Source organism: Mchenga conophoros, linkage group LG14, assembly GCF_057382185.1.
Source record: "Mchenga conophoros isolate Kocher_MC1m ecotype Shallow Benthic linkage group LG14, M_conophoros_male_GT1.1, whole genome shotgun sequence".
In the NCBI taxonomy this organism is placed as follows: domain Eukaryota; kingdom Metazoa; phylum Chordata; class Actinopteri; order Cichliformes; family Cichlidae; genus Mchenga; species Mchenga conophoros.
Window position 1 is genome coordinate 18,710,822 of NC_140539.1, and position 27,328 is coordinate 18,738,149.

At 41.0% G+C, this 27,328-nt stretch overlaps 1 protein-coding gene across 5 annotated transcripts in view; it reads left to right on the forward strand.

Annotated features, from left to right (window-relative positions):
• Positions 1-27,328, forward strand: part of dync2h1 (dynein cytoplasmic 2 heavy chain 1) — a 203,464-nt gene that overhangs the window by 136,268 nt on the left and 39,868 nt on the right. For 4 of the 5 annotated variants that reach the window (XM_085245678.1, XM_085245677.1, XM_085245676.1 and 1 more), the window contains exons 67-81: positions 1,032-1,173; positions 1,633-1,742; positions 2,049-2,069; positions 3,053-3,151; positions 3,835-3,958; positions 6,710-6,873; positions 7,066-7,185; positions 14,809-14,943; positions 15,844-15,987; positions 19,037-19,126; positions 22,255-22,320; positions 22,434-22,484; positions 22,565-22,618; positions 22,895-23,026; positions 24,431-24,503. In XM_085245678.1, coding sequence (XP_085101804.1) covers positions 1,032-1,173; positions 1,633-1,742; positions 2,049-2,069; positions 3,053-3,151; positions 3,835-3,958; positions 6,710-6,873; positions 7,066-7,185; positions 14,809-14,943; positions 15,844-15,987; positions 19,037-19,126; positions 22,255-22,320; positions 22,434-22,484; positions 22,565-22,618; positions 22,895-23,026; positions 24,431-24,503 — 1,525 coding nt within the window. The remainder of the gene's footprint in view (positions 1-1,031; positions 1,174-1,632; positions 1,743-2,048; positions 2,070-3,052; positions 3,152-3,834; positions 3,959-6,709; positions 6,874-7,065; positions 7,186-14,808; positions 14,944-15,843; positions 15,988-19,036; positions 19,127-22,254; positions 22,321-22,433; positions 22,485-22,564; positions 22,619-22,894; positions 23,027-24,430; positions 24,504-27,328) is intronic. The other variant, XM_085245680.1, reaches the window with a different exon arrangement.

Consider the following 27,328-nt stretch of genomic DNA (forward strand, 5'->3'; position numbering starts at 1 on the left):
GTAGTTTGATGTATGGCTGTGATGATATATGTATTGGTGGGGGAGGTTATACACATTTACTCAAAAAGAGGCTCATTTGCCATGTAAGAGCAACAGGAGCCGTGAGTGTCTAAGAGCTCGTGGGTGTGTGTGTGTGTATGACAGGGGGGATGGATCCCGCTGTCTTGGGTCCCTTCTGGCTGTTTTTACTCCTCTCCACAGCATCTGTCTGCACCTTAATTAAAACACTCAATCTCTTCCTGACACGCTCGCTCGTACACACACCCTCAGTCCCACCGTCTCCCTCAAGGACTACACCAGAGAGCCAGTTTGCTCTCCACTCACGTATTACCATATACTTTCACGTGTACACACATACACTCACTTCAACGCTGTACAGTAGCTGTAGGTCATTATACATCAATACTTCTAAGCTGTTTTAGTGTTTCTCAGGAAGGGAAAACCAATGAGTCAGGTGTACACAGCTACAGTGTAAGTGAAACAGATGCAAGTTTTTAAGTAGGATGTATTAATGCAGTAGACTAGAGATCTCAAGGTCATGAAAACTTGCAACCTCAGATGTGGATATAAGTGGGGAAAAGGGTTAGCAATTAAGCCTGATGTTTAAGTATTTTACAGAGATGTGCGGGTGCGCCCGTGTTCCCCTGACATGCTATTAAAATACCTCAAAGGAATCCTGATGAACCTGGAAGTCTTTACAGCTGTGTCAGTAAAATCGGTGCAGAACAGCAAGTGTGTTCCAGGTCCTGCACTTGTGGGTTAGCATTTTTTCGTCTAGTTAAACACTTTATGTGGTCATTTGGTATTTATAACTGTGTTTAGTATTAAAGAGTCATTAGGAAGAAAACCAAACAAAAACCAAACATGTTTTGCACTGGGCCATATTAGCAACATATGAGCAATGTACCAACTTCAGTTCTCTCCTTGCTCCACCTTCTTTTCTCACATCCACGCCTTTTCTCCCGATACTGCCCGTCACTCTAATGTGATTAGTTTTTATACTTTGTTCACCTACCTGTATTTTGTCCTAGATGTCCGAGATAAAGAATGAGTTGGATACGCTCCCTGTTAGAGCCTTGCTTGCGGCAGCCTTCATCACCTACCTGTCTGCAGCTTCGGAAGACCGTAGACGACAGTGTCTGGACTCGTGGATGGCTCACTCTGGACTACAGAGTAAATATATCACTAGTTCTTTTACCACACTAGCAACAGCATATGGCAAGTCCTGTCCCAAGCAGCCTACTCAGACACCGCTGCCCACACACAACATAACGGACTCTACTGTTACAACATGGAACATACAGACGTTACAGCTCCAGGGTCTTCTCGAAGAGCTTGTTTGCCATTTAACTAAATAAATGGTAATTTTAATTTATAATGATGTTATGTTTTAATCCCAGGCTCAGAAAGCATCACAGTACTTGATAATCCTGTTTTGTGACTTTGTGTTTTTTAATGATATGATACTACATCAATAATCAATACCCCAGTAACTGATCTCCTCTTACGTTAATATAAATGCATTGAAATTGTACATGAAAAGCACTAATTATTATCTCAGTGATATTTAAACTGAGGTATGGTGACAATAAATACAAATAAAGACACAAGCCTTTTTGTTGCTTGTTTCAGAGTTTGACTTGCGATCATTCCTGTGCTCGGAGAGTGAACAGTTGATCTGGAAGAGTCAAGGGCTGCCATCAGATGATCTCTCAATGGAGAATGCACTGGTTATACTGCAGGTTAGACTAATATTTCAAATCTGCATCTACAACGTGACACAGGGATTTACTAAATATAAACACTAATTTCAGTCTCTTTTTGCCTACTTTATATAAGGATGTTATTAATACTATTTATGCATTGGCTTGCTTATTTCACATCACTGTATAAAATATTTAAAAAGACATTAAAGTACAATACAAACCCAGCATTAACATGATAAAACAAGTCTAGCTGTACCGAAAGTTGTGTCCTTGTTGCCATACGTCTGTGCTCCATTTGGTTGTATCGTGTTTGTGTGTTGTTTTTATCATCGCCACCACCAGATCAATGCACTCAAGTTGAAGGTAAGAAGTCCATCATTCATCCTCGTAGCTGTTTCCTACATAGCTAGTTTATTTATTTAGTGTTTCTTTGTCTCTCTGTTTCTCTTTTGCTTTTGTGTTTGCCTTGAAACTAGTGAGAAAGAGATGTGCTGTCACTTTATTAGGTACACCTAGAGAGTACCAGGTTGGACACCTTTTGCCTTCAGAACTGTCTTAATTCTTCGTGGCATAGATCTCGCACATCCCAGACGTGCACTATTGGACTGGGATGGTGACTGTGGAGTCCATTTCAGTCATGTGAACTCATTGTTATGTTCAAGAAACATAACAATGAGACAGTTTGAGATTATTTGACTTTTCTGACATGGCACATTGAGTTCATGCCATGTGGTTAGAAATTTGCATTAAGGAGCAGATGGACAGGTGTACCCAATAAAGTGTCTAGGGAGTATATGTACGCATACACTCTCGCAAAAATGACATAGATCATATAAAATTTTGGGGGTTCTTGGAGACATCAAATGGTCCGCTCTCTCGCTGAATGTGCCGTAACTACTTGTGGGCAAATTGTCAGTGGTTCCATGTACAAGACTTGTAGATGATTTGCCTCAGAACTGATTTGTCAGGCTCATGAGCATTCACAACCATTTTTTTCCTAAAGGCATTAGAGATCTTTTTATATTGCTGCACACTTCAGCTGGTACAAGAACAGTGGACCCTATCCGGATAGAGATTTCAAAAACACTGGTTTCAGCTTTCACTGTATAAACAAACTGTAATCATTGGTGTGTATGTGAGAGGGAGTAAGAAAGACGGCGAGAGAAAGACTCCTGTGCCTGATATAGGAAGGTGGTAAGTATGATAGCACTGTGACGGGGCTAAACCATATGCATACACACATGCAGTGCACATCATTTTCTAGGTGAGTTGTGTGCTTTATAAGTAAAACTATCCTAAAACAACGTCAGCTGAAATGTCCTGCTTTCTCCTCATTTCTGACTCAGAGTGTTGCGTGTCCATTCCTGATCGACCCATCATCCCGAGCTACAGAGTGGCTATGTACACATCTCAAACAGCACAGATTAGAGGTTATCAACCAGCAGGTAACAACACACAATCAGTAACATGTGTCGTGGAATGGAGGGTCATTAATCTGTTAGATTTTGCAAAATCCTGTGCACACACTGGTGATGTGCTTTGTTTAATTCAGTTAACCCTCATTCTAACCCGTTCTTTCTTCTTTTTCTAAGTTTTCCGTTAGACATTCTTGACTGATCAGTTTCTTCTTGTCTAATGAATCCAAGTTTCTCTTCTTTACTAGAATATCTTAATCATTTAGAAGCAAGCCTTAACCATACTTTGATCGGTCCAGGTAATGATTTTAGCAAAAAGTTATGATGATTACATTAAGTAACACTGGTGTCCATTACTTATCACTTAACTGTTACATATTAATTACTGCATTAGTGTCATCAGGTACACTGAAAACACTCATTTAATTATTTATTTTTTGTATATGTATTTAAATTGGTTGGTTTTTGCTTAATAACTTGTTAAAACTCTCTAGACGCTCTAGATGTAAATGCTTTGTTTAGAAAGAAAATATAAGATTTATTCATCTTCCAACTGTAATTTTTTTTCTTTTTTTTCTTTTTTAATCGTAATCGTACTACAACTATAATTACTCTTCCATCCACCAGATACACGAGAGAACTGTGTTACCATCCACCTCTAGAATTTAATGTAATCTCTTAGTACTGGGTGTCTGTGTGGCTTCTCTCTATAGGATAATAACTTCATGACATCCCTAGAGCTGGCAGTCAGATTTGGAAAAACCCTTATCATCCAAGAGATGGATGGAGTTGAACCTGTGCTCTATCCGCTGCTGAGGAGAGACCTAATAGCACAGGGTACTCACACATTCTCACAAGCACAAACACCAATTTCATACAAAGTTGGGCTGAAGAACTCTTTTGGGCATAATTCAGAGGCTTAAGCAACCTCAGGTTGCTGACTACTCATCTCTATCCAGGGGCTACTTTTCTGCAGCGTAGTGAAATCCCATTCTGAGGGATATTGCCTCAAAGTTTAATTAACCAATCCTGACTAGTGCATTGGGCCATCACAGTACTTCTTCTCACTCTCAAAAGCCTTACTCTGTAAAATATTAAGTAAATCAAATGGTTAAACATTGACTATTCATGTTTTATTTTATATTCAGACAAGACCTTTCCACAATACAGTCACAGTAAAGGGAAAGTTAAAAGAACTCAGCCAAAATGCAGAAGCACCCCTCATTTCTCTATAATTTACTTCAAAGTTGCCAGACTTCTAATATGTTTTAATTGGTCTTCAGTGTTTTAGTTTTGGACATGTTTTTTTTCCACTCATTTTCAGGCCTTCTATCTTACCATTGTTTTTTGTTTGTTCGGTTGCTTAACACTGTCCTGTGAATTGTTTACAGATGACTTGATACAGAACCAATTAGAAGCCTGATGCAAAAACACATCATTTGTTTACATTTCTTTATAAAATGTCTATGTCTGCCTTTATGAAATTAATCTATGAAAAATGGAAAAGATAAAATAGTTTTACAGGCATAAAAAATAATATTTTTCTGCTAAAAAAGGTGATTATTGAAGAGCTATTTGCTGAAAACATGGCATATATCAATATGGTGTAGACTTTGTCCTTAAACAATTTGAGGAAACTACAAAGCTGGTCACAAAAGATGAAGTGGCAGGCTTTAAAAAAACAGCCTACAGCAGATGAGCAGTATCATAAAGTCATGTCATCAAGAAATAGAAAAAAGTATCCGGCAAAGACCTGACACAGGACCTCAGAGATGCATCTGGCCCTTCAGTCAATTCATCTACTGTTCACTGAAGCATCAGCAGAAATGGTCCCATTGGAACGGTGGCAATTAAGAAGCCATTCTCAAGGAAGGCAAAAGGGGAGAAAAGGCTGAGCTATGCTGAATTACTCAAGAGCTGGACAGAAATCAGTGGTAACAGCTCTATAAAACACGGTGGAGGCTCTGTCATGGTTTGGGGCTGAATTTCAGCCAGTGGTGTTGTGGATCTTATCAAAGCGGATGGATTTACAAACATAGAAAAGTACCGTCAGATCTTGATCCCCCTCAATTCCTGTGGAAGCAGTTGTAGTTTGTTTAAATTTGTATGTTGCCAGCTGTAAAACCTGCTAAGGATCAGATTGTTTTTACTATGTCCCCATACATAAAACCTTAGAATTTAAATAGTGTGTACTTAATTTTTTACCAAACTGTAGATAATGATTGAAAGCCAATAGATTCAAATTAGTGTCTCAAGCCTTACATTTTGATAGTGAGTCTTGATGTCAGTGATATTAATAACTTATTAATAACTTGCTCCTGACTTACTTTTTTTTTCAACAAACGCCTGTGAAACTTTGTACCATGTCCATTATTTTGAGTGTTAGTTATATTTGAAAGAATTAATGAGCATACTGTGGGCGAGCATTACATGAAAAAGAAAAGTGTGAACGAAGGAGACGGTGGATAAATAACAATAAGTGAAAAAAGAAAACAGGTTTGCTGCATTATCACATTGTGGTACATAAGAAGTAATTGCTTTCCGTGTGTCACTTCTCATTATTTGTACAATCACAGAAATGGACCTTTCAGGTAAAGTGTGGTAGTTTCTCAGTAGGAGCTCACTTATTGATTTTCCTTGAATTACCTAGTCTTTGTTCCTTGCCTTTTTGGAAAGGCAAGAGAAACAGCAAAGAGAAAGAGCACATTAGACTTTTCAGTTTTGAGGGTTTTTTCTGTATGCATGAGAATAAGATGCTGTAGAACCCTGGTGTTGTCTCATTTAGTGTCCATAGGTTTATGCAAATCTCACACATGAGAAACATGCATTCACTAGACATAAATATCTCTTATTTTACACAAGGACTAGCCTGTATGTACATAATATGATATTAAAATCCATCCATCCACCCATTTTCTTCAGTTTAAGCCTAATGAATTCTATGTAGTAAAAATATCACCAATTAATAGTCTCAAAATCTCAAAATGGTAGTTATTTTATCCACTTAATTTTCTCAAATACTTTGCAGCTGTTGGATATTAAAATTGTCCATAGAAAAAAAACATGCAGTGCAGTCCTTTGGTCATTCCATTTTATGGATGAATACTCTTTGAAATTGTCTTACAAAATTGGACAAAAAAAAGCCCCCAAATACAGCGTGTATTCATAGACGACTGGTTTTTGAAGCGTCTTCTATAGCCAGTAATACTTTAGTTTCTCCTTTTAGTTAGTTGCATTCCAATCACATATATAAAAAACAGAGGTTGAAAACATACCTGTAAAAATGATGTGTGATTCATAAGGCTCTGAATCATCCAGGGAGAGGCGGTTCGCTATTTGAAGCAGAATTGGAAAGAGCGGGGGCAGAGACAGTATGTGAAAGGGCAAGTTATCCACTTAAAAGTAGTGTTGAACAAGAAAGATTAAAGTGCTGAGACAAAAAAATTGACAGTTCTGCACTGCGGACATCTAGACGACAGAAGGGGAAGAAAGTAGAGGGAGAAAAGTAAAAGGACGGAAGGTAGGATAAAGTTAAAAGTTGATGTGAAACAAGGTACCTTGTTAAGAGACACATTTGCACATGTGCAGGTCCTAGATATGTGGTCCAGATAGGAGACAAGGTTATTGATTACAATGAGGACTTCCGTCTCTTCCTGGCAACACGGAATCCCAGTCCCTTCATCCCTCCTGATGCCGTCTCAGTGGTTACTGAGGTCAACTTCACAACAACTAGGGCAGGCTTGCGGGGACAGGTAACCCATTCAACCAGCACACAAATACAAATGCATATAAAATGTACAATGCCAGTAATTTAAAATGTACCTATTGAGCATAATCATGTCCAATAATAACTTTAAAGTTAATAACACAAATACATGGGATATATACTTGATGTGGCCATACAGTGTGCCCACTGGCTCTTTATTTGTGTGTCTGTATGTTAGTTGCTAGCCTTGACCATCCAGCAAGAAAAGCCAGAGCTGGAGACTGAGAAAACAAGGCTACTACAACAAGAGGAAGACAAGAAGATACAGCTGGCTCAGCTGGAAGAATCATTATTGGAGGTACTCATGCTAACATATACTGTGAGGGAAATATAGACAAGGATTCTACAGGGTGGGCCATTTATATGGATACACCGTAATAACATGGGAATGGTTGGTGATATTAAAGTCCTGTTTGCGGCATATTAGTATATGTGAGGGGGCAAACTCCTCAAGATGGGTGGTGACCATGGTGGCCATTTAGAAGTCGGCCATCTTGGATACAACTTTTGTTTTTTCAATAGGAAGAGGGCCATGTGACACATCAAACTTATTGGTAATGTTGTGGTGGACCACTAGAGGGCTCCACTCACACCCAGTGTTGAGGAAGTGTGTTGCTGTGTTTTGTGGCACGATGTGTTCAGTTGATGTTGGAGAGGAATAAAGAAGGAGTGAGAACTGAGAGCTCTGTGTTGTCCATACTTACCTCCACATCGGTGACCCCTGACTCGAGCATGCTACGGGCCGAAGATAACACAGACTCCGCTTTGGATGCATCAGCGGCCGCCGGTCCTCCGCCTCCGGTTGCAGCTGTGGCGCTGAAACTGCCACTAGCTCTGTACCTATTTTAGGTGCTGATTTTCTGTGTGCTCATGGACTGCTTGTCGATGTTGCTAACAGACGTTTAATTGATGCTCTCTCGTTTTCTTCGCTACCCTGTTTTACTCGGGCCGCCGAGCCCCTGATTTGGGCTAATGTAGTGACCTCCGGGGATGCTTTTCAGCGTTTGCTTTTAGAGTTTCCATAGCTGTCTGTCCCTAATTTCTCTAGCACAGTAACGAAACACGGGGTGGAGCATTATATTCCCACGGTCCCACGGTGTTCGCATGTGCGCGCCGCCTCGACCCTGCGACACTGTCCATCACTCGGGAAGAGTTTGTAGCCATGGAGCGCCTTGGCATTGTACAGCGTTCAAACAGTGTATTGGCCTCTCCGCTTCACATGGTGAACCCAAATCGGATGGTCGGTGGCGGCCATGCGGAGATTTCCGCCGTTTAAATAATGCCACGGAGAATGACCGTTACCCCATTCCCCACATTCAGGATTTTTCGGCCAATCTCGCCGGAACCTCGATTTTTTTCTAAAATTGACTTGGTGCGGGGGTATCACCAGGTTCCCGTGCGCGCCGAAGACGTTCCTAAAACCGCTGTCATTACCCCCTTCGGCTTGTTCGAGTTTTTGCGCATGCTGTTTGGCCTGAAAGGTGCCGCCCACTTTCAGCGGCTGATGGACTCCGTTTTGCGCGGGCTGCCGTTCGTTTTTATTTACCTGGATGATATTGGTGGCCAGCTGCTCAGCGAGCCAGCACGAGTCCCATCTGCGCCAGGTTTTCCAGCGTTTGGCAGCGCACGGCCTGATCATCAACCCTTCCAAGTGCCAGTTTGGGTTGCCTGTTCTGGATTTCCTCGGGCACCGCATTTCCGTTGAAGGTGTGGTTCCATTGCCCGACAGAGTCCGGGCCATTTCGGCTTTTCCGCGTCCCACATCGGTTAAAGCGTTGCAGGAGTTCTTGGAGATGATAAATTTTTACAACCGCTTTCTTCCCAGAGCTGCCCACCTGCTCTATGCTGCCTTAAAAGGTAAAACAGACAAAGATCCCGTTGACTGGCTGCCGAACGCGTCCAGGTGTTTTCCGCAGCCAAGTCTGCGCTGGCTGACGCCGCCCTTCTGGCCCACGCCGCCCTGCTGGCCCACCCATTTCCGTCGGCGGAGATCGCGTTGACCACCGACGCGTCTGACGTGGCAGTGGGTGCCGTGTTGGAACAGCGGGTTTCAGGTCTCTGGCAACCGCTCGCCTTTTTCAGTCGTACGCTCCGGGATGCCGAACACAAGTACAGTGTTTTCGACAGGAAGTTGCTGGCCCTGCACCTCGCGACACGACATTTTCGTTTTTTCCTCAAGGGTCGCAACTTTACTGCATACGTCTACCACAAACCTTTGACGTTTGCCATGTCCAAGGTCTTTGACCCATGGAGCGCACGCCAGCAGCGGCAGTTGGCGGCCATTTCAGAGTTTACCACAGACATTCAGCATGTGGCTGGTAAGTCCAATCACGTCGCTGACTGTCTCTCACGCGTGTTGGTTTCTCCGGTGTATGTCGGCGTGGACTACGCTGCCATGAGCAACATGCTGACCCGGACGTCCTTGCCCTTCAGTCAACAAAAACTGGCCACGTGCTGGAGGACACCCCTGTGTGGGACGGCGCTCCGCACCTGCTTTGCGACGTTTCCTTTTTTTTTTTTTTTTTTTTTTTGTCTGTCCCATTTGGTTCTTTAGCCATCAGAATTGTTCTCTGAAGACCAACAAGGATACCCAATGGATTTATTTTGCCAAATGGATCATCGTGGCATTGCCGTATTGGTCCATTTGATGGACCTTTGTTTTTATTATTTATTTTATTTTATTTTCAGTTGTTACAGATGGGACAGACATGAGTGAGGGATAGGAAAGGGAGAAAGAAAGAGGAAGGAAAAGAAAAACAGAAGGGGAGAGGGACAGTGAGAAAGGGGGGAGAAAAAAAATCTCCTGGATCACCTGTTGAGAGAAAAAGAATAGAAAACAAGCAAAAAAAAAACCAAAGCAACATACTAAACACAACACCATCGCATTAATCTAGCTAAGTGTAAACAGCAGTAAATACTAAATATTCAATGTTGCTGTGCAGCACGCAGGACAGACAGTGCACAATGTGCTTTGAAGTAGCAGCCAAGAAAGGTGTAATTTAAGTCTACAAACAGTGAACACCCGTGTGCACACCTGTGTGGATCAGCGTGCTTGTATTCAAATGGTTTCCACATGTAATGGTCTGCAAAAGGATGTAGAGAGCCATAGCCCCGTCCCCCAGGGCATGAAGCAGGCATGGAGGAGATCCAGGCCCCAGACATCCAGAGGCCCAAAAAACCCCCCCCAAAAAAAAAACATCCAGAGGCCCCAGAGTGCGAGAGCCCAAGGAGGACCACTGGAGGGGCATCCGTGCCACCCTCATGGGAAGGGCTGAGGATCCCCAGACGAGGCGTCACCCAGTAGCCACCGAGCAAAAGCTAGAGGGGGCTGCATCGGTGTGTCCACCGGCTCTGCCAGCAGCCAGCTGTGCCAGAGTGAACCGAGCCGCAGGCCCAGAGGCTGGAGGCCCGAGGGCCCCCCGCACCCCGGAGGAGGCCTGACCGAGCAACAGCCGCCAGGCCCCGCCAGGTAGCCACCGGGAGTGAGCTGGTACATACCTGAGCGCCCAGCCCCGGACACCAAGAACCACCAATGCACCGAACCCTGAGGGCATCAGTCACCGGCAGGGAGTGTGGTGAGGGGAGATAGGCCTTGAAGGGCCTGGGAGTTCCCAGAGAGGTGGAGTCTAAGACCCAACCTCACATATAGACACAGACAAACAGGCACACACAGACACAAACATGCATTCCCACCCTCATGCACACATATACAAACACTCAGCACTCACCCAACGTAAGGATTGACATAAATGGACATGTACACACAATCACACTCCCCAAACATACTCTATGCCCTGGGTCCAGGTACCCTCGCCCCCAGAGGGGGAAACAGAACCCAGACCCAAGAGATGTTACCCTTCCCCCCGGGGTGGAGGCAAGCAGACCGTCCCAGGCTCTGCAGCAGCAGGGAGGCCAATCGGACAGCCAACATCTCCTCCCAGCCCCCCCGCCCCGATGGCTAGCAGAGAACGGGGGTGTGTGAAGCTTTGCGACGTTTCCACCGGCCACCCCCGACCAGTGGTTCCCCTTTCATGGCGTCGTCGTGTTTTTGACTCGGTGCATGCCCTCTCTCATCCTGGTGTCCGGGCCTCTGTCAAGCTGGTCAGCGCCAGGTTTGTTTGGCCGGACCTTCGCAAAACGGTGAAAGAATGGGCGGCGGCTTGTATCCCATGCCAACGCTCGAAAATCCACCGGCACACGCAGGCACCCCTCGAACCTTTCCGTGTCCCCGATAGGCATTTCGATCACGTTCATGTGGACCTGGTTGGTCCCTTGCCGCAGTCCCAGGGTTTCACGCACCTTTTGACTGTGGTGGACCGCACGACCAGGTGGCCGGAGGCGGTACCCCTGGCGTCCACGACAGCGGTGACGGTGGCCAGAGCATTTTTGCCCCCGTGTTTCGATACCTCTGTGTTGCCTTCAGATGACCCCAAAGATAAAAGTCTAAGGGGGTCAGATCAGGAGACCTTGGGGGTCATTCAACTGGCCCACGACGACCAATCGACTTTCCAGGAAACTGTTCATCTAGGAATGCTCGGACCTGGCACCCATAATGTGGTGGTGCACCATCTTGCTGGAAAAACTCAGGGAACGTACCAGCTTCAGTGCACAAAGAGGGAAACACATCATCATGTAGAAATTTCAAATATCCAGTGGCCTTGAGGTTTCCATTGATGAAGAATAGACCCACTGTCGTTGTACCCCATGTACCACACCAAACCATCACTTTTGTTGTTCCAACAGTCTTGGAGGGATCCATCCAATGTGGGTTAGTGTCAGACCAATAGCGGTGGTTTTGTTTGTTAACTTCACCATTCACATTCAAGTTTGCCTCATCACTGAACAAAATCTTTTGCGTGAACTGAGGTTCCTGTTCCAATTTTTGTTTTGCCCATTTTGCAAATTCTGTGCGTCGATCTGGGTCATCCTCGTTGAGATGCTGCAGTAGCTGGAGTTTGTAAGGGTGCCATTTGTGAGTAGCTAATATCTGCCAAAGGTTCGACTAATTTCACTCTCCAGTGACATGCGACGAGTGCCACGCTGTGGGCTCTTGCTTTGATCCCCTCCTCATGTGTTAACCCCTTCGACATGTCAATCGCTGTGAACAAAGAAAAACTTGTCAATAACTCATGAAAGAATAAAGTTACGTTGAAACCAAGCACACCATTGTTTTTCTTGTGACATTACCAATAAGTTTGATGTGTCACATGGCCCTCTTCCTATTGAAAAAACAAAAGTTGTATCCAAGATGGCCAACTTCTAAATGGCCACCATGGTCACCACCCATCTTGAGGATTTTTCCCCCTCACATGAACTAATGTGCCACAAACAGGACTTTAATATCACCAACCATTCCCATGTTATTACGGTGTATCCATATAAATGGTCCACCCTGTACATAATGGAGTACAAAGCTATAGGTTGTTGAGTTCATAGTATTTGGATGTTGGCAAAAACATCCTCCTAGCTGTTCTGATATTTATAATTTATTTTAGTTTGGCCATTGAATATTTCCTAAAAAAAGAAGTAATATTTGAAAAAAAAATCACCCGAATAGAAGATAAAAGTCTACATTCAAATCATGTGTTGATTGCTTCGCACCAAATCTGCTTTGGTGGTGTGCAGAAGCAAATTCAGAATTATGTCAGAGCCCAAATACCTGCGGACCTGAATGTGGAGATGATTTTCATTTCATTTCATGTTGGTGAAACCTCATTTTCTTCCAGTGTGAATGCTCAGTTTTCTCTGCACTGCAGATCTTGTTTTTGCTCCCACCCACTGATGAGGACTAAGCCTGAGGAGGGTATGGTAGACAAAATAGAACGGTGTGTACAGACTGAGCAGGAGGAGTTGCTGCTGTCGCGATCAGTTTCCCTCCCCTGAACGCTGACGCATATGTCTGATGGAGCACTTCATCATAACCAGAAGCTGTTATTGCTGAGTACTGAAGTTTAGTTCAATGAATCTGTGAAAATTGACTGACCAAATGGAAAACTTTGGATACAATGTATCCACTGGAGGGGCTGCTTTCTGATGATTTAGCCTCTGTAACTAGTGATATCTTAATCATCAGTAACTGGGCCAGTTATTCTGTATTCTCGTCATTGCAGACAAATATGAACACAACAATTACTGACAACACAGCGTGTTCATTTTGTTCTCAACACAGATAATTTAAATAGCTACAGCCAAAGCCCATTCAAACCTCCTTCTGTCCAACTACTTGAACTGCATAAAGACTAAAAACAGAAAACAAACCTTCTATCATCATCATCATCATCATCATCATCATCATCATCATCCCATCATAGTTTAAAAAACTGAAAATATCCATTGAGGAGAATGGGCAGTCTGCTTTGAGTTGACATAAAAGCAACAGTAACTCAAATAACTACTAGGCTGAATGCTCATCGCTCTTCTTCAACATTGCTAATTTGGCAGCATTATACCTGCTGCTTGTGTTAGATTTGTGCCTCACTGCTACACCATTTATTGAAATTGGCACAGGTACTCTATCCTGCAGGCATGTTTGGTCCCTCTAAGCCAGGAGGATGGCCATGACAGATGTCCACTGTGTCTTGGCATTGAATATCTCAGGCAGGCTCTGACAGATGATGTTTGCATCAACTCCAGCTGTATGCCATTAACTGAGAGGACCACGAGGTTGGCCTGGTTTGACAATACTTTACTGAGGCTGACTTGCCTTTTTCAGGGGTGTCTGCATGTAGCTCCCCTTTACCTACTCAACACCACAAGCTTGCTCAAGGCCATGCTGCTACTGATAATATCTCGAGATGAAGCCCTCAGTCCCAATAAGCATTACTTGCGGCCACAGGTTAGAATCCCTGATAATCTCCTTACCACAAGTTATACTATAGCGACTTACATGGGGCATATTGGGAACTCTTCTTCCCATGTGGTTTCAGTTCTGTCCCAGACTCTCCACGCTGCTGTGGCTGATGTCTTGACAGTGGTACCACAAAGCTCAAATCACCTAATCCTGGTTTCTAGAACATGACAGTGTACTGAAATGGCCTCCACAGTCACCAGATCACATTACAAGAGAGCATGTTGATGTGGTGGAACAGGAGATTCAATGAGCAACCATCAAATCTACAGCAACTGTTTGATGCTGTCACGTCACATGGATCAAAATCTCAGATGAATGGTTTCAGCAGCTTGTTGAATCTGTCCCATGTGGTGTACCTAATAAAGTGGCTAGAGTGTGTTCATAAAGACTGCTGGTTTAAGAAGATGTAGCCATAAGAGGGGGTGAGCATTGTGTGGACATGTCATTTTACACATATTGTAATGACAGTATAGAGCAAAACATCAAATTCTTCCTGGCCAAGTGCTTCATTCCAATGAAGATTCCTTCATTTCTTTACTTTCATACAACAGCTCAACAAAAGCTTCATGCATACAGTATACAGTCAGAGAAACGTGCACACATCAGCGATGGACATTGTGGAATTCACCCTAATGATCTTTTTTTTTTTGTCTAAGGGAAATCTGTTCACACACACACACACACACACACACACACACACACACACACCAAGATGTCAGTGCTTCAGTGGTACTAGACATATAATTATTCTTGAATTGTAGGAGCATATTTGACTTGACATTTCCATGCTCTGCTGCTTTCTCATCTATTGTATTTGAATTTATTTGAATACATTTTATCACTTGGTTTCAGAGAATAGATTCCACAGGATTTAGTGGAAGACTCTTGACACCCAATGAATGCTTAAATACAACAAAATAAATAAAAACCCCACATGATGCAAACAACTTGTCTTTTCCTTGCAACTTTTATCAGATCAAAGATTTTATCCAATTGAACTCTCTCTATGTAATTTAAATTTCTCCTTATTTCCTGCTGATCTTTTGCAACTTGTCCTTTTTTGGTTGTCAGACCTTGGCTACAGCTCAGGGGAATATTCTGGAGAACAGGGAGCTAATAGACAGCCTAAACCAGACCAAAGCAAGCAGCGCCCTAATCCAGGAGTCACTACTGGAATCACATAGGCTGCAGGCTTCCTTGGACCAGGTATTTCAACCACACACACACACACAACCCATGAAAATCCTATATACTAAATACATTTTTGGGGTTCAGTTTTAAAAGGAGTAACACTTTGGGAATCAACAGTATGAGTTATGTTGGCCTTCTACACGGATGTCATACCTTGATGTTTGTGAGGCAAACTCTGACTCTTCATAGTTCAAATGGCTGTAAGTGAAAATCGAAAAGACTGTAACTTCTAATCTTTGACAGATGACTCCTGAAAGCTTCGCTAGCTGAGATATGTTCTACTTTCCAATAAATGATTTGAGACCCTGTAAAACAGTTGCTAATTAATTATTAAAACAAGATATTTAGGTAGATGTAACATGCTGTCAATTTCACAGAATGTGTACCTAAACAAGTAAGCCAAATGTATATTAAATGTAATAAAATGAGCAATATAATGCTGCAGGCATCGGACTGCACATATGTAAAAGTGTAGGCACATTGTAAATGCATTATATACTCATCCTCTAGGGTGCAGTGTTATACCAGAACTGATTTTGCACTTTACTCTTTTTTCTTTCTTTTTTTTATGTGTGTGTGTATTTTATTATTTCTCCCCGGGTCCCATGCACCTCTTTTTTCTCTCACAGCTCCTTTCTCATTACAAGTCATTGAGTCCATCCTAATTTATCCCTCTATTCTTCCATTTTGATTGAAATAAACACCTGTAATTGCTTTTTTGCGCATGTTATGTTTTCTGCATGTCAGTGCAATTTTCTGTCTTCATCCATCCATCTGTTGTAACTCCACAACATATGTGGTCCTTCTTTCACTGTTTCCTTGTTTTGTCCCTTATTTCTTTTTGACATTGTTTTCTCTCTCTCTCTCTCTCTCTCTCTCTCTCTCTCTTTCTGTTTTTCTTTGCTTTTACTTTAGGAACGGGATGCCTACCTGCCTCTTGCAGAGAGTGCTAGCAAGATGTATTTTGTTATCACAGACCTGTCAAAGATCAACAACATGTACCGCTTCAGCCTCGCCTCTTTTCTGCGCCTCTTCCAAAGAGCTCTTCAGGCCAAGAAGGTAACTAAATACTTTTAGCTCTAACTTTAGCTAACTTTAGCTCTAACCCTTTATTGTTACTGCACAGTCATACTTTGTACAATAGTACAATGGAATTGGAGTACTGTCCCACACTGGCGGTAAAAGAAATACAAGCAGATCACCATACATAAATAATACATACATACAATACAACAAATAAAAAATATGTATACAAAAATGTATACAATGCAGCAAGAAATTCCTCACAGCTCTTACAGTACTCACTCATGTTTTAAGACACTTTTAATAATTGTGTTTAATAAACTCTTGAGGTGAAATCAGCATCAACAAAACATCTCCTTGTGACTAAACAAAAATTAGTTCAACGGATTAAAAAAAGGTTAATACCCACACTTCCAAATAGTCTCACAATCAGGGCGTAAAATTAAACTGTTTAAAATAACAGTTGACTGTTTTCAGTGTGTGTTCATGTGTTTTCAGTCGTGGCATTGTGTATTATTGGATATATGGACAATCCGTGGCTTTTTATTAATATACCAGCTAATTGATGCTTAGGCAGTTTAGTGTAGTTGATGTTTCAGTGGAGATGGACCATGTGTGTATGGATGAAATAGTATAAGTTCAGCTTCAAAGAATAGCTTTGGACATTTTGGATAATGCATTTATTTAATTTCTGGCAAAGAGTTGAGTGAGAAAGTTGACACCTCCTCTTTTCTGTCAACTAAATATGAAACTATCACCAACAGCTCATCAGCTTAGCTTAACATAGAGACTGGAAACTGTCCTAGCCCGACTCTGTCCAGCAGTAAAAAAAAAAAAAAAAAAAAAAAAAAAACCCCTCTAAACTGCTCGCTAATTAACAAGTTTTTTTTAACAGAGGGTCTCTGTGGTTGCCTGGCAACTGCTCATACACAATAGATATATATGCACACAGCTATTGGGCAGAGCTATGCACAATGCTAGCTCTGTTCAAGCGATAGCCTAAACCTCTAAATTAGCAAAGTGGCCTGGGAAGAAACGTAGAAGGAAATTTCATAAAAGCCTGTTCACTTTTTTCCAATATATAATAACAGTTCTGCTCAGTGCATTGTGTGCTCTGACCAGATAGTTCTGCTTCTTTCTTCAGTTGGCCTTTTACCTTTCGACTAGTCAGCCTCATACGTTGCCCAGGCGGTTGTTGGGCAAGTCTAATGACGTAACAACCACTAAGAGCAGAGCAACTCTTCGATTGTTCTGATCAGGCACGCACCCTCAAAGATGGAAAAAAAAAAAAAAGCGTCGCATCATTACAGATCTTCTGGGAAAGGCTGGTTCTGTGACATAGAAATTCATTTACAAACTGTTATCGGGAAAGAGACTATACGGGAAGGTCTAATTTTCTTAATTTCCATCACAGCTCAATTTACATTGATGGTAAAAAAAAAGTGGTACTTATGTAATGCATTTCTACTCAGTTGAGCACTCAAAGCACTTTCTTACTGCAAGTCTCATTGACCCAATCACACACACATTCATACAGCGCTTTTATCTACGCTTTGTAGTATTTACACACATCAGAGGGCAACTTGGGGTTCAGTAATTTGCCCAAAGGCACCAATCAGACTGGAGGACTCTGGGATCCATCCACTGTTCATCTGATAGGTAGACCCCCCAGTGTTTCATACATTTAAAAAAAACTGCTTTGCAAACTTATTCACAATAATATAAACTGCTGTTTTTGGCATGTCCAGAGTAAAGCAGTTTTGCTACTGCTTATTTTTTTTAATACATTTATTGCTCATCAGTACAAGCATGAGTGCAAGACAATATGTTTACACTGAAGCAGACTGCAAAAGATATATGGTGTCTGTAGTTATTTAAGAATATTTTGTCTAGCTCAGTTTAGTTTTGATAAATTCAGCTTAATTTACTTTGTTACATTTTTTGAAGGATCATTTTTGTGTTCTTCTGCAACCGAGTATTTCAGCCTGACCTGTACAGCTGGAGCACATCGTGCATGTATCACACTGCTGTTTCCCATCTGAGCCCTAAGCACTGTCTGATAACCAGAGTGCACACATGCATGTGCACACACATACACACCAACACACATAGAGTGGGTTGAGAGACTGAACACTAACTCTCCCAAATCCTGTGTGGGTTGTTAGAGCCAGTGCTGCCATCCAAGAATGTCACCAGGCAGCAGCTGGTCACTACTCTTACATGTTTCTACGTATGAGTGTGTATGTTGTCTTACAGTCAGCAGTATAGTCAGAATAGTGCACTGATTCATGGACTCTCTATCTTTGCATCCATTGGTTTGTGTGTTGAATAAGCAAGTTTAATTTGTCACAAAGTGCAGATGGCTTCTGAAATCTAACAAGAGAATTTTGCCCTCTCATGGCTGACAGACACACTTCTCTGTTTGCCTACATACATAGATTCACACAGTCACACTTTAACAAGCATACCCACGTGGAAAAGAAACAGGAAAGACTTGTGTTATATTTTTAAAAAAGAGTTTTTTTTCAAATATAACTATATAACAGAAAAAAAAATGTCACACACACCTTGAGTGGAAGCAGGTTACGAAGCCTAGATTAGCTTTTGCAAAGGTTTAAAACAGCAGAGATTTAGATAGGAGAGGCAGAAGGACACATACATGGAAAGAAAAACAGATGGGGCAGAGAATAAGTCCATCTGGATTTTTTTTTTTAATTATTTATTTATTTGTACTATTTCCATTTGTTTCTTTTGTGTCTTTCTCTATATGTGTTATTATCATGGTGTAATTGCTGCGCATGCACTCCAGAATAGCCTTGAGACAATTGGGTTCCTCTGATATGACAGAAAAAAAGAACACACTAAAATAAAAATGCTGTTTTCAATTATTCTACTTTTGGTAGTACATCTAGGACACAGTTATTTATTATAAAATACAGTTACAGACACTTTTCCTGCTTGGTATTAATAAAAACTTACTTTGTGACACGACATCCTTTTGTAACATGAGTTTGTCCTCTTTAATGTCCAGTGTCTTCTTCTTCAGCTCATTTATGTCTGTGTGTTTGTTTGTTTTACATTTTAGGAAGAAGAGAATACTGATGCCAGGATTGCGGCATTAGGAGCCAACTTGAAGAATATGGTTTATGAGTATGTCTGTCGGTCTCTTTTCAAGGTAAAGCACATATTTATACAGAACTACAAAGCAAACGTTGTTCGGATAATTTATTTGGGTAATTTTGGTGATTTGTATGTTATCAGTGGGTAATATATAAAACAAATGGACATGGTCATGTGGGCTGTGGCATTTAAATGATGCTCTGTTGGTACTAAGGTGTTAAAATACTAAAATTAATTAATTAATATATTATGATGCCATTTGACCTCCTTTAGCTATTTAATGTTTTCATGGTTTTTACAAAATATGCTCAAAGAAGATGGATGGATAGATAGACAGCTAACAGGTGGTCATAAAATATTAAATATATATTGTGTGATGACTTGCTTAGTTTTTTTACTTACTGAAATCTAGTTAAATTCCACTGTAGAATGAATTGACTTTATGAACAGATTATGAATGTGGGTTTGTATTCTAGTTCTATTATTCTGAATGTGAGAATTTAGATACATCTCTTGACTTGGACAAGGCACTAGTTTCACTTGTAGTAGCATATATGACATATAGTCAAGGTTTTACAGTCTACCCGGGGTCTTTACCTGCTATTATTCTAGTATATACTATACTAGTAAGAGACTTTTATGGTTTTAGACTCTTTCAGCTTCATTTCTTTCTGACTCAGAGCACACACTACAAAAACATGTATACACACAGATTGACACATGCACACAGAAATGTGGCACATTTTTGTGCTTTGTGTAATCAGTCATTTTACTCTTCAACTTTGTGTGTGCACAGCTGTACAGTATCCACTGCTGCAGCACTTCAGTAGACGGGCTTGAACTTTGCAGCTTGGGGTAAATCACTTAGACATGGATGAAGAGATGAAGCATAGAGAGGGTTGGACAGAGGTCATGGCTGTTTAGATGTCTGGTCTAAACCTGAAAAATTAACTTTGCTACACGTCAAGCTGGGTCATCATCTGGTTGGTAAAAGTACAGAATATAGTAGGTGACAAGCAGAGATGTGTTAGGAAGGTTTTTGAAGATGTGGACTATGTAAAAATGCTTCATTTTCTTTTTTGATGTATTTAGGTTATTTACAGGTGGGGCGTGTGGATGTGTTGTGTCTAACAAAACACTTGCATCTGATACAAAACAAAGTGAAACTCAGTCACAATAGTCCTGTAATTACCAGGAAGCTCTCAGGAAAGTAAACCTGTGATATCCTGCCATATCTTGGTGGGGACATGTAATTGATATAATGCTTTCCCTAGCCGCTTCCCCTAATCCTTGGCCCTTAACCATAACCTAATTGCTTTTTGTCCCTATAAGGGCTGTTGGTCCCGATAAAAATAGTAACATTCCAATTTTTGGTCCCCACAAAGATATGTAAACATGGTACACAGATGCACGCACACACACACACACACATACCAGGCTCTGGTTACCTAGGTAACATTCTAATTTATTTACAACCTGTCAAATATCAACTAAGATTATCCTTCATGCTGCTCTCTTACTGGTAGTCGCTTCAATCTCTCACCTCAAAGTTAAGAAAAGTTTACTTTGTGTTGCTCAGTGCTGTCCATAGGTCACAATGCATTTCTATTGTCTCTGGTTGCCACTGCCAGCCACTTCCTGTGTGGATGCCCCTTTGGGAGCGACAAATGAATAAATAACAACTACTTGGTCCTGACAAAACAAAGCGCTGTATAATATAATTTCTTCACTATAACTCTGGTTTTGTTGCCAGTGGTGCTTAGTTTATGGGGCGATCGTGGCTCAAGAATTGGGAGTTCGTTTTGTAATCGAAAGGTTGCCGGTTCGAGCCCCGGCTCGGACAGTCTTGGTCGTTGTGTCCTTGGGCACTTCACCTGTTGCCTACTGGTGGTGCTCTTCCTTTGTCCAACCCTCAGAGGGCCCGGTGGCGCCAGTGTCCGGCAGCCTTGCCTCTGTCAGTGCGCCCCAGGGTGGCTGTGGCTGCAATGTACCTTGCCATCACCAGTGTGTGTGAATGGGTGGATGACTGGATGTGTAAAGCGCTTTGGGGTCCTTGGACAAATAAAGTGCTATACAAATACAGGCCATTTACCATTTAGTTTAAAATGCACCCAAATTAATTTATAAATAGATTCTGGAGCCCTGTGTGCACCTCCTCTTTTGCTACCATGCGTTAGATAATCATCCAATAAATACACCCAAATGATGAATAGCTGTTCTCTGACAGACTACAATCTTTGCATCTGATAGCAGTGACATCAGCTTCTATGAATAACCCGGCTGAATTGATTAACACATTTAACCTCTTTTTGCCCACTTTATAGAGCATTGAGACTTATTACGGACAAGCATGCTAATTCTAATGTGGTTGCCCTTGCCAGCTGTTAAGTGCATGAAATTAGATTAACATAAATATGTGTGGCGGTCACAGAAGCAATGTGGGTGTATTCCACTGTGAATGTTATTAGGTGCATTGTGTGTTTGTTTATTGAGTACTGTGGTACTGTTACATGCAAATGATGAGAATTCAGTAGAATCAATAGATTTATATAATGCCAGTTATGGGCCATTTATACCACCACAGACGTAAGATGTGAGCTATATTAGAAAGTCGTGACTCATTGAAGTCTTACATTAAGCATGTTCGAAATGAAAGAACTTCTTGAGAGTTACTGGTGCAACTAAGTTACTATAATTACTTTGTTTCAAACTGGTTTCTTTTTTTAAATTTTACATGTATTTTTACTATTTGCCTTTATGTACGTACAGAATATATTTCAGTGTTATTTTTTCACTTTTATCATAGAGGGCTTTAAACTTGTTAAAAATTGTCCTATTTTACTTTAAAAGAAGGTGATTGTGCATCCTTCATCTAGTGTGTACTACAGTGGCATGAAAAAGCATTCGCCCCCTTCCTGATTTCATATTTAAAATTTAAATATTAGACAAAAATAACACAAGGGGGAACTTGAAACTTGAAACCTGAAAAATAACAATTTGTACTTTGAAGGCTCATTTCGTCGGTTTTGAAGCATTTGGCTGAATCTGAGCAGAAAGTATAGCCCTGTACATGTCAGAACTCAACTTTTATCACTAGTGATAAATAACCCCTTTTTTTCCCACCCTTTCTCTCTCTCTCTTTCTCTCCTTTTCTATCACTTCCTTTCATTACATCTGTGGCAGGCTGACCAGTTGATGTTTGCTATACACTTTGTGAAAGGCATGTACCCCGAACTCTTCCTCGAGAACGTGAGTCATTTTGTTTGTTCATTTTTAGGATTTTATTACCTATTCCAATGACAATCGATTGCTATGCTTTTTAGCTTTCAATGTGTTAATCTGAACTCTTCTGCTTGTTGTAGGAATGGGATGTCTTTACTGGGTCCATCGTAGGAGAAATGTTTAAGAAAGAGGTAAGAATTCAACTTTTTCTTGTAACAACAAGAAGACCACATATTTTTCTGTCTCTCTAACGTCTCCCCTGTCTTGGTAGGAGTTCCCTTCTTGGATTGATCAGGAGAGGCACGGAGCAGTGGCCATTTTAAAAGTAAATGCACTGATATTGAAAATAGCAAACAAAGCATACATGCTCAGCTCGGATAGAAATGGATTTTCTTTTAAAAGTTCCATGTTAACATCATCTACCGTCTGCCGCAATATGCAGCACAGACATAACAGTAGAATATTGCCTCCTGACATGAAAAATGCATTTTTAAAGGTGTTTAAATAGATTGCCAGTGAACCAGTCCTTACCAAGCTAAAGATTGGATCTATTCATCTTACATCTCTCACCCTTTTAACTTTTGCCCCCTCTCTTTTGCAGGCTACGTTCCCGGCTCTCTACCAGACCCTCTGTTTAAGTGACTCAGACCTTTGGCTGTCCTTCTTGCAGAGCTCGCACTGTGAACAAGAAATCCCATCTTCCATTGCCAAGAAGATTACTCCCTTCCAACAGGTCAGCTTTCAATCAACTTCTTTAGCTGTGAGCCACAGAATCATTGAACACCCGCATTTGTTGGTTCAAGATGAACCTTTCAGCATAGGTCACTCCTGTTTCTGCTTAGAAACTGATTGCTGTTACAACAACAGACAGCCTGCTATTTTAAACATTTTTATTTACCCTCCAGATATAATTTTTATCTACTTCTTCTTATTTTGATAGTTATTATCATAATTACTTAAAAGGATAATATGTACAAATACATAATATTATGGTACAGAAGTTATGTATATGTATATTAACTTGGCTATAGATGTAATTGTTTGTGTAATCGATTTTTGCTTTTGCATACATACAGTACATTTAAGATCTAGGTTACATAAACCTAGGACCCCAGAAAAATGTGTATTAGGTTGGCAGGTTTTTATTGAAGGTTGCTGACTGTCAACAAATGTCACAAAGTGATTGCTACACCAAAAGCTGCCTTGTGAATGCTTTGGTCACTAGCAGATTGCCGAGCTCTCCCATAGTTTGCATGAAAAATGCTGACTTGTCTGTAAACACTTGCCAAATGCCAGTTGATCACCAGAAAACTAAAAAGGGCCAGTGGGAACTTCAAAGTAAAAGGTGTGATTCACTGCTAAAACCAACATGTTTTAACAGATACAGCTATTACTGTGAAAGCAAATAGTTTCCATTTCAAGCTTGCGACACACTTTTCACAATTTAACTGTTACTTGAATATAGTTGCTGAGCACTTGCAGACAAGTTGCGATCTTGCATGCAAACTACAGGCAACTTCCAGCACCAATCACAGGGAAATGTTCAGTGCAGCACCTTTATACCTTTTTATGACCAATTTCCCTTTGCAACTACCCAAAACCTCAGACAACCGCTCACCAACCAGTTGGGGAATACAAATTACTCCTTGCAACCAGTGGCTGCCAGCAGGTTGCCAACCCTCTCTGGGCCTGTGTGACTGTAGCCAAAGTGATTGGGCAGCTTCAGATGAGGACCTCGCCCTCTAATTTCTTTTAGTATAATAAAAAAATTCTTCAATCTTTCTTTGTTTAATCCATGGTCAAATAGAAAGAAAAAAAACACCATTCCCCACCTGGTTCCAGATTGAATAAAAAAAATTACCCATTCTCAAGACAAAGAAAGACACTGGAAGCCACTTATCTGTAAAGTCAAATACATGCATTACATGCAGGTGACATACTCGTTTGCATATATATTTCATTCTAAAATATATTAAAAAGAAGATCTCAAACCCTCACCCTGTGAGTCAGACTGTGGATCTATGAATAATTTAGGGAATTACTTTTTAATACCTGACTCTTTGGAATATGTCGCATACTGCTTTGACATAAGGTTTTTGTTTTATCGGTTTGTGGGGATTTTTTTGTTTTTTTCCAGCTGTTATTGGTTCAGGCTGTCAGACCAGACCGGCTGCAGAGTGCCATGACTTGTTTTGCATCTCAAACCCTAGGTAAGTGTTTCAGATTACTACTGTGTGTTCTTTTCATATTTGCTGTGCACCTGAATATACATAAAAAATAGGTTCCCAGTTAAAAACAACAAATTCACAGTGTCTTTCATCTTTAGTGATGCTTACAAGATTTCTTTTTTGCCCTAATTAGTCAGACCAAGATCATTAAAATAAATACACCAACACTCTTTATTCTCTTCTTATGCAAAATATAATGCAGATGTTGAAAGTAAAGAAACCAAAATGTGACTGAAATGATAAACTGAAGCACATTGAAATTTATTGTGATTGCTGTGAATAATGAGATATAAACATATGAAGATGTCCTCTTTTATTCCTTTCAGTAAAGTATTTTTCTGCTTTCACTCCACTATATAGAAAGGTGCTTTGTTTTTCAAGTGCACCTTCTGCTTTCACACTCTACTCAAACAAAATATTCTCAGACAAGGCTTTTATTCAGGACTTCTAAGCCGTATTTTCCCACTTGCCATCAATGGTGTGATTTTTATAGTTTTTCACAATAGTCCTTCGCATCCTCTCTTTATTTGTCTTTCATCATTGCAAGAATGTCACTGTCCTTAAGTAAATGCCACACACACACGCACACATGCACACAAATCTCTGTCTGTGCTCTTTTTTTCATCTCTCTCTCTCCTACTGACACAGACGCATCCAAAATATCTTTGTAACTCTTGTTTTGCGTCATGTTTTCTAACACGAGGATAGCCAATACCTTAGTTTCAGACCAAAGCGTCAGCCAAAACAACCAAAACTATACTTGAATTCTCTGTTTGACCTGTGAAACCACACAGTGGAAATATTGCACTTAAGCAGTGTGATCTCTGGGTACAGCTTTGCTCGCTCTTTGAGGAATTCACTAGATTGTTGAATTTAAGGTCAGAGTTATGCACTGTCCTTGTGCTTATCTGTCAAAGTTTCCATCGATGACCCCCATGTCAAGTCTGAAGCACTCGTCCCTGTAGTTTGCTTTCTTAACCAAATATCTATCATAACAGAATGTCTGCTTGGTTGTGCAAACATTTCCAAGTCACCTTTGCACCGGTGCATTAAACTATCAAGGAATGGATGTGGACCCCTGTGGGTTTTCCATTTTCTGGCATTGTTGTTAATTGCAGATAAAAATTTTACACTGACAATAAAATCATTTGAATTCATTTCATTTTGTTGTCAGTTCCATATGATCAGAATGCAGTGAATGTCAAACATTTCCAAAATAATTTCCTAACTGAAATGTATACTCATTTGCCACTTTGTTAGGTACACCTATTAAGCTCTAATCAGTCAATCATATGGCAGCAATTTGCATTTAGGCAAATTGCTGTATGATCACGACGACCTGCTGAAGTTTAAACTGGTCATCAAAATTGTGAGATCCAGGCCTTGAAGGTAGAGGTCAGACTTGAATGGCAAGACTGCTACAAGCTAAAGGAAACCAACAGTAATTCAGATGACCACTTGCTGCAACCAGGTTATGCAGTAGAACATCACTGAATGCATAACACATCAGTCCTTGATGCAGATGGACTAGAATAACAGAAGACCACACTGCGTACCACTCCTGTCAGCTAAGACCTGCAAACTGAGGCTGCAATTTTCACAGGATCCCTTAAATTGGACAGAAGAAGATTGGAAAACCCTGCTGGTCTGAGTAGATTTGATTTCTGCTGCGTTATTCGGATGTAGGACCAGTAATCAATATGAAAGCATGGATGCATCCTGCCTTAAATCGGCAAGCTGGTGGTGTAATGGTGTGGGAAATATTTTCATGGAAAACTTTGGGCCTCTTACTAATTGACTAATTGAGTATTGTTGCTGACCACAGCCATCCCTTTATGACCACATTGTTCCCATCTTCTGATGGTTTCTTTCAACAGCTCAAATAATCTCAAACTGCTTTCTTTGAAATGTAGTGGAACGGCAGATTCTCATCATGGATGAGCAGCTGGCAAATCTGCAGCAACTATGTGACCAAATTCTCAAAAGAATGTTGTTAAATCTTTGCCATTAATAATTAAGGCAGTTCTGAAGGCAATACTTGCAAAGTGTACCTAATAAAGGGTCCGGTGTGTGTATGTATTTTCCATCTCTCTGTCTTAGTGGTGTTATTTTCTGTTGTGGACTGAGCTTATTTCTCAAACACAAGTATCACATCTGTGTATCTATTTTTATACATAGGTAGACTTTTAAAAAAAATCACTATACAGAGTTCATCTGCACAATCCTTACACGCGCAGTAACCCACTGATAACAGTGTACTGCGTGTACAATGGATGAGGTGGATAATAGTGCATGTATATTTGAAAGAGCTTGAGCGACAGACAGATGAAAAAGAAACAGAAGAGAAGAAGATTTTGTGTCTATGTGTATGTGTTTCTGGCAGTAAATCAGTATGCTAATGAGGCATGGTCTGTAATCCTCTTACAGCTAATCTCACTCAATCCCTCCAGTCCAGGCCTGGGCACTGCTCTCACACACCCAGGCATGCCTGAGTGAATACAACAGACACACACACATAGAGACTCGGTGCTTGCTCATACAACTTCTCAAAACACACAAAACCTCTTTCACAAAAATAGTGACTTTGACAGAAAGATAATGAAATTTTTATAGAAAGACTTGAATGCTCATAATGCCAAGGATTGTATGTGAGCACCGTTCTTTCACAGTCGCTCAGTGTTTCCTCAACAGCACTGTTTGAACCACAGAGAGACCAGTACTGTCCTTTTCCAGGCTCATCTTAGCCCTGTTTTTTGATAGCATGTTGTAAAGGCCAAGGTGAACTTTGCTATTCAGACGGAGGATGC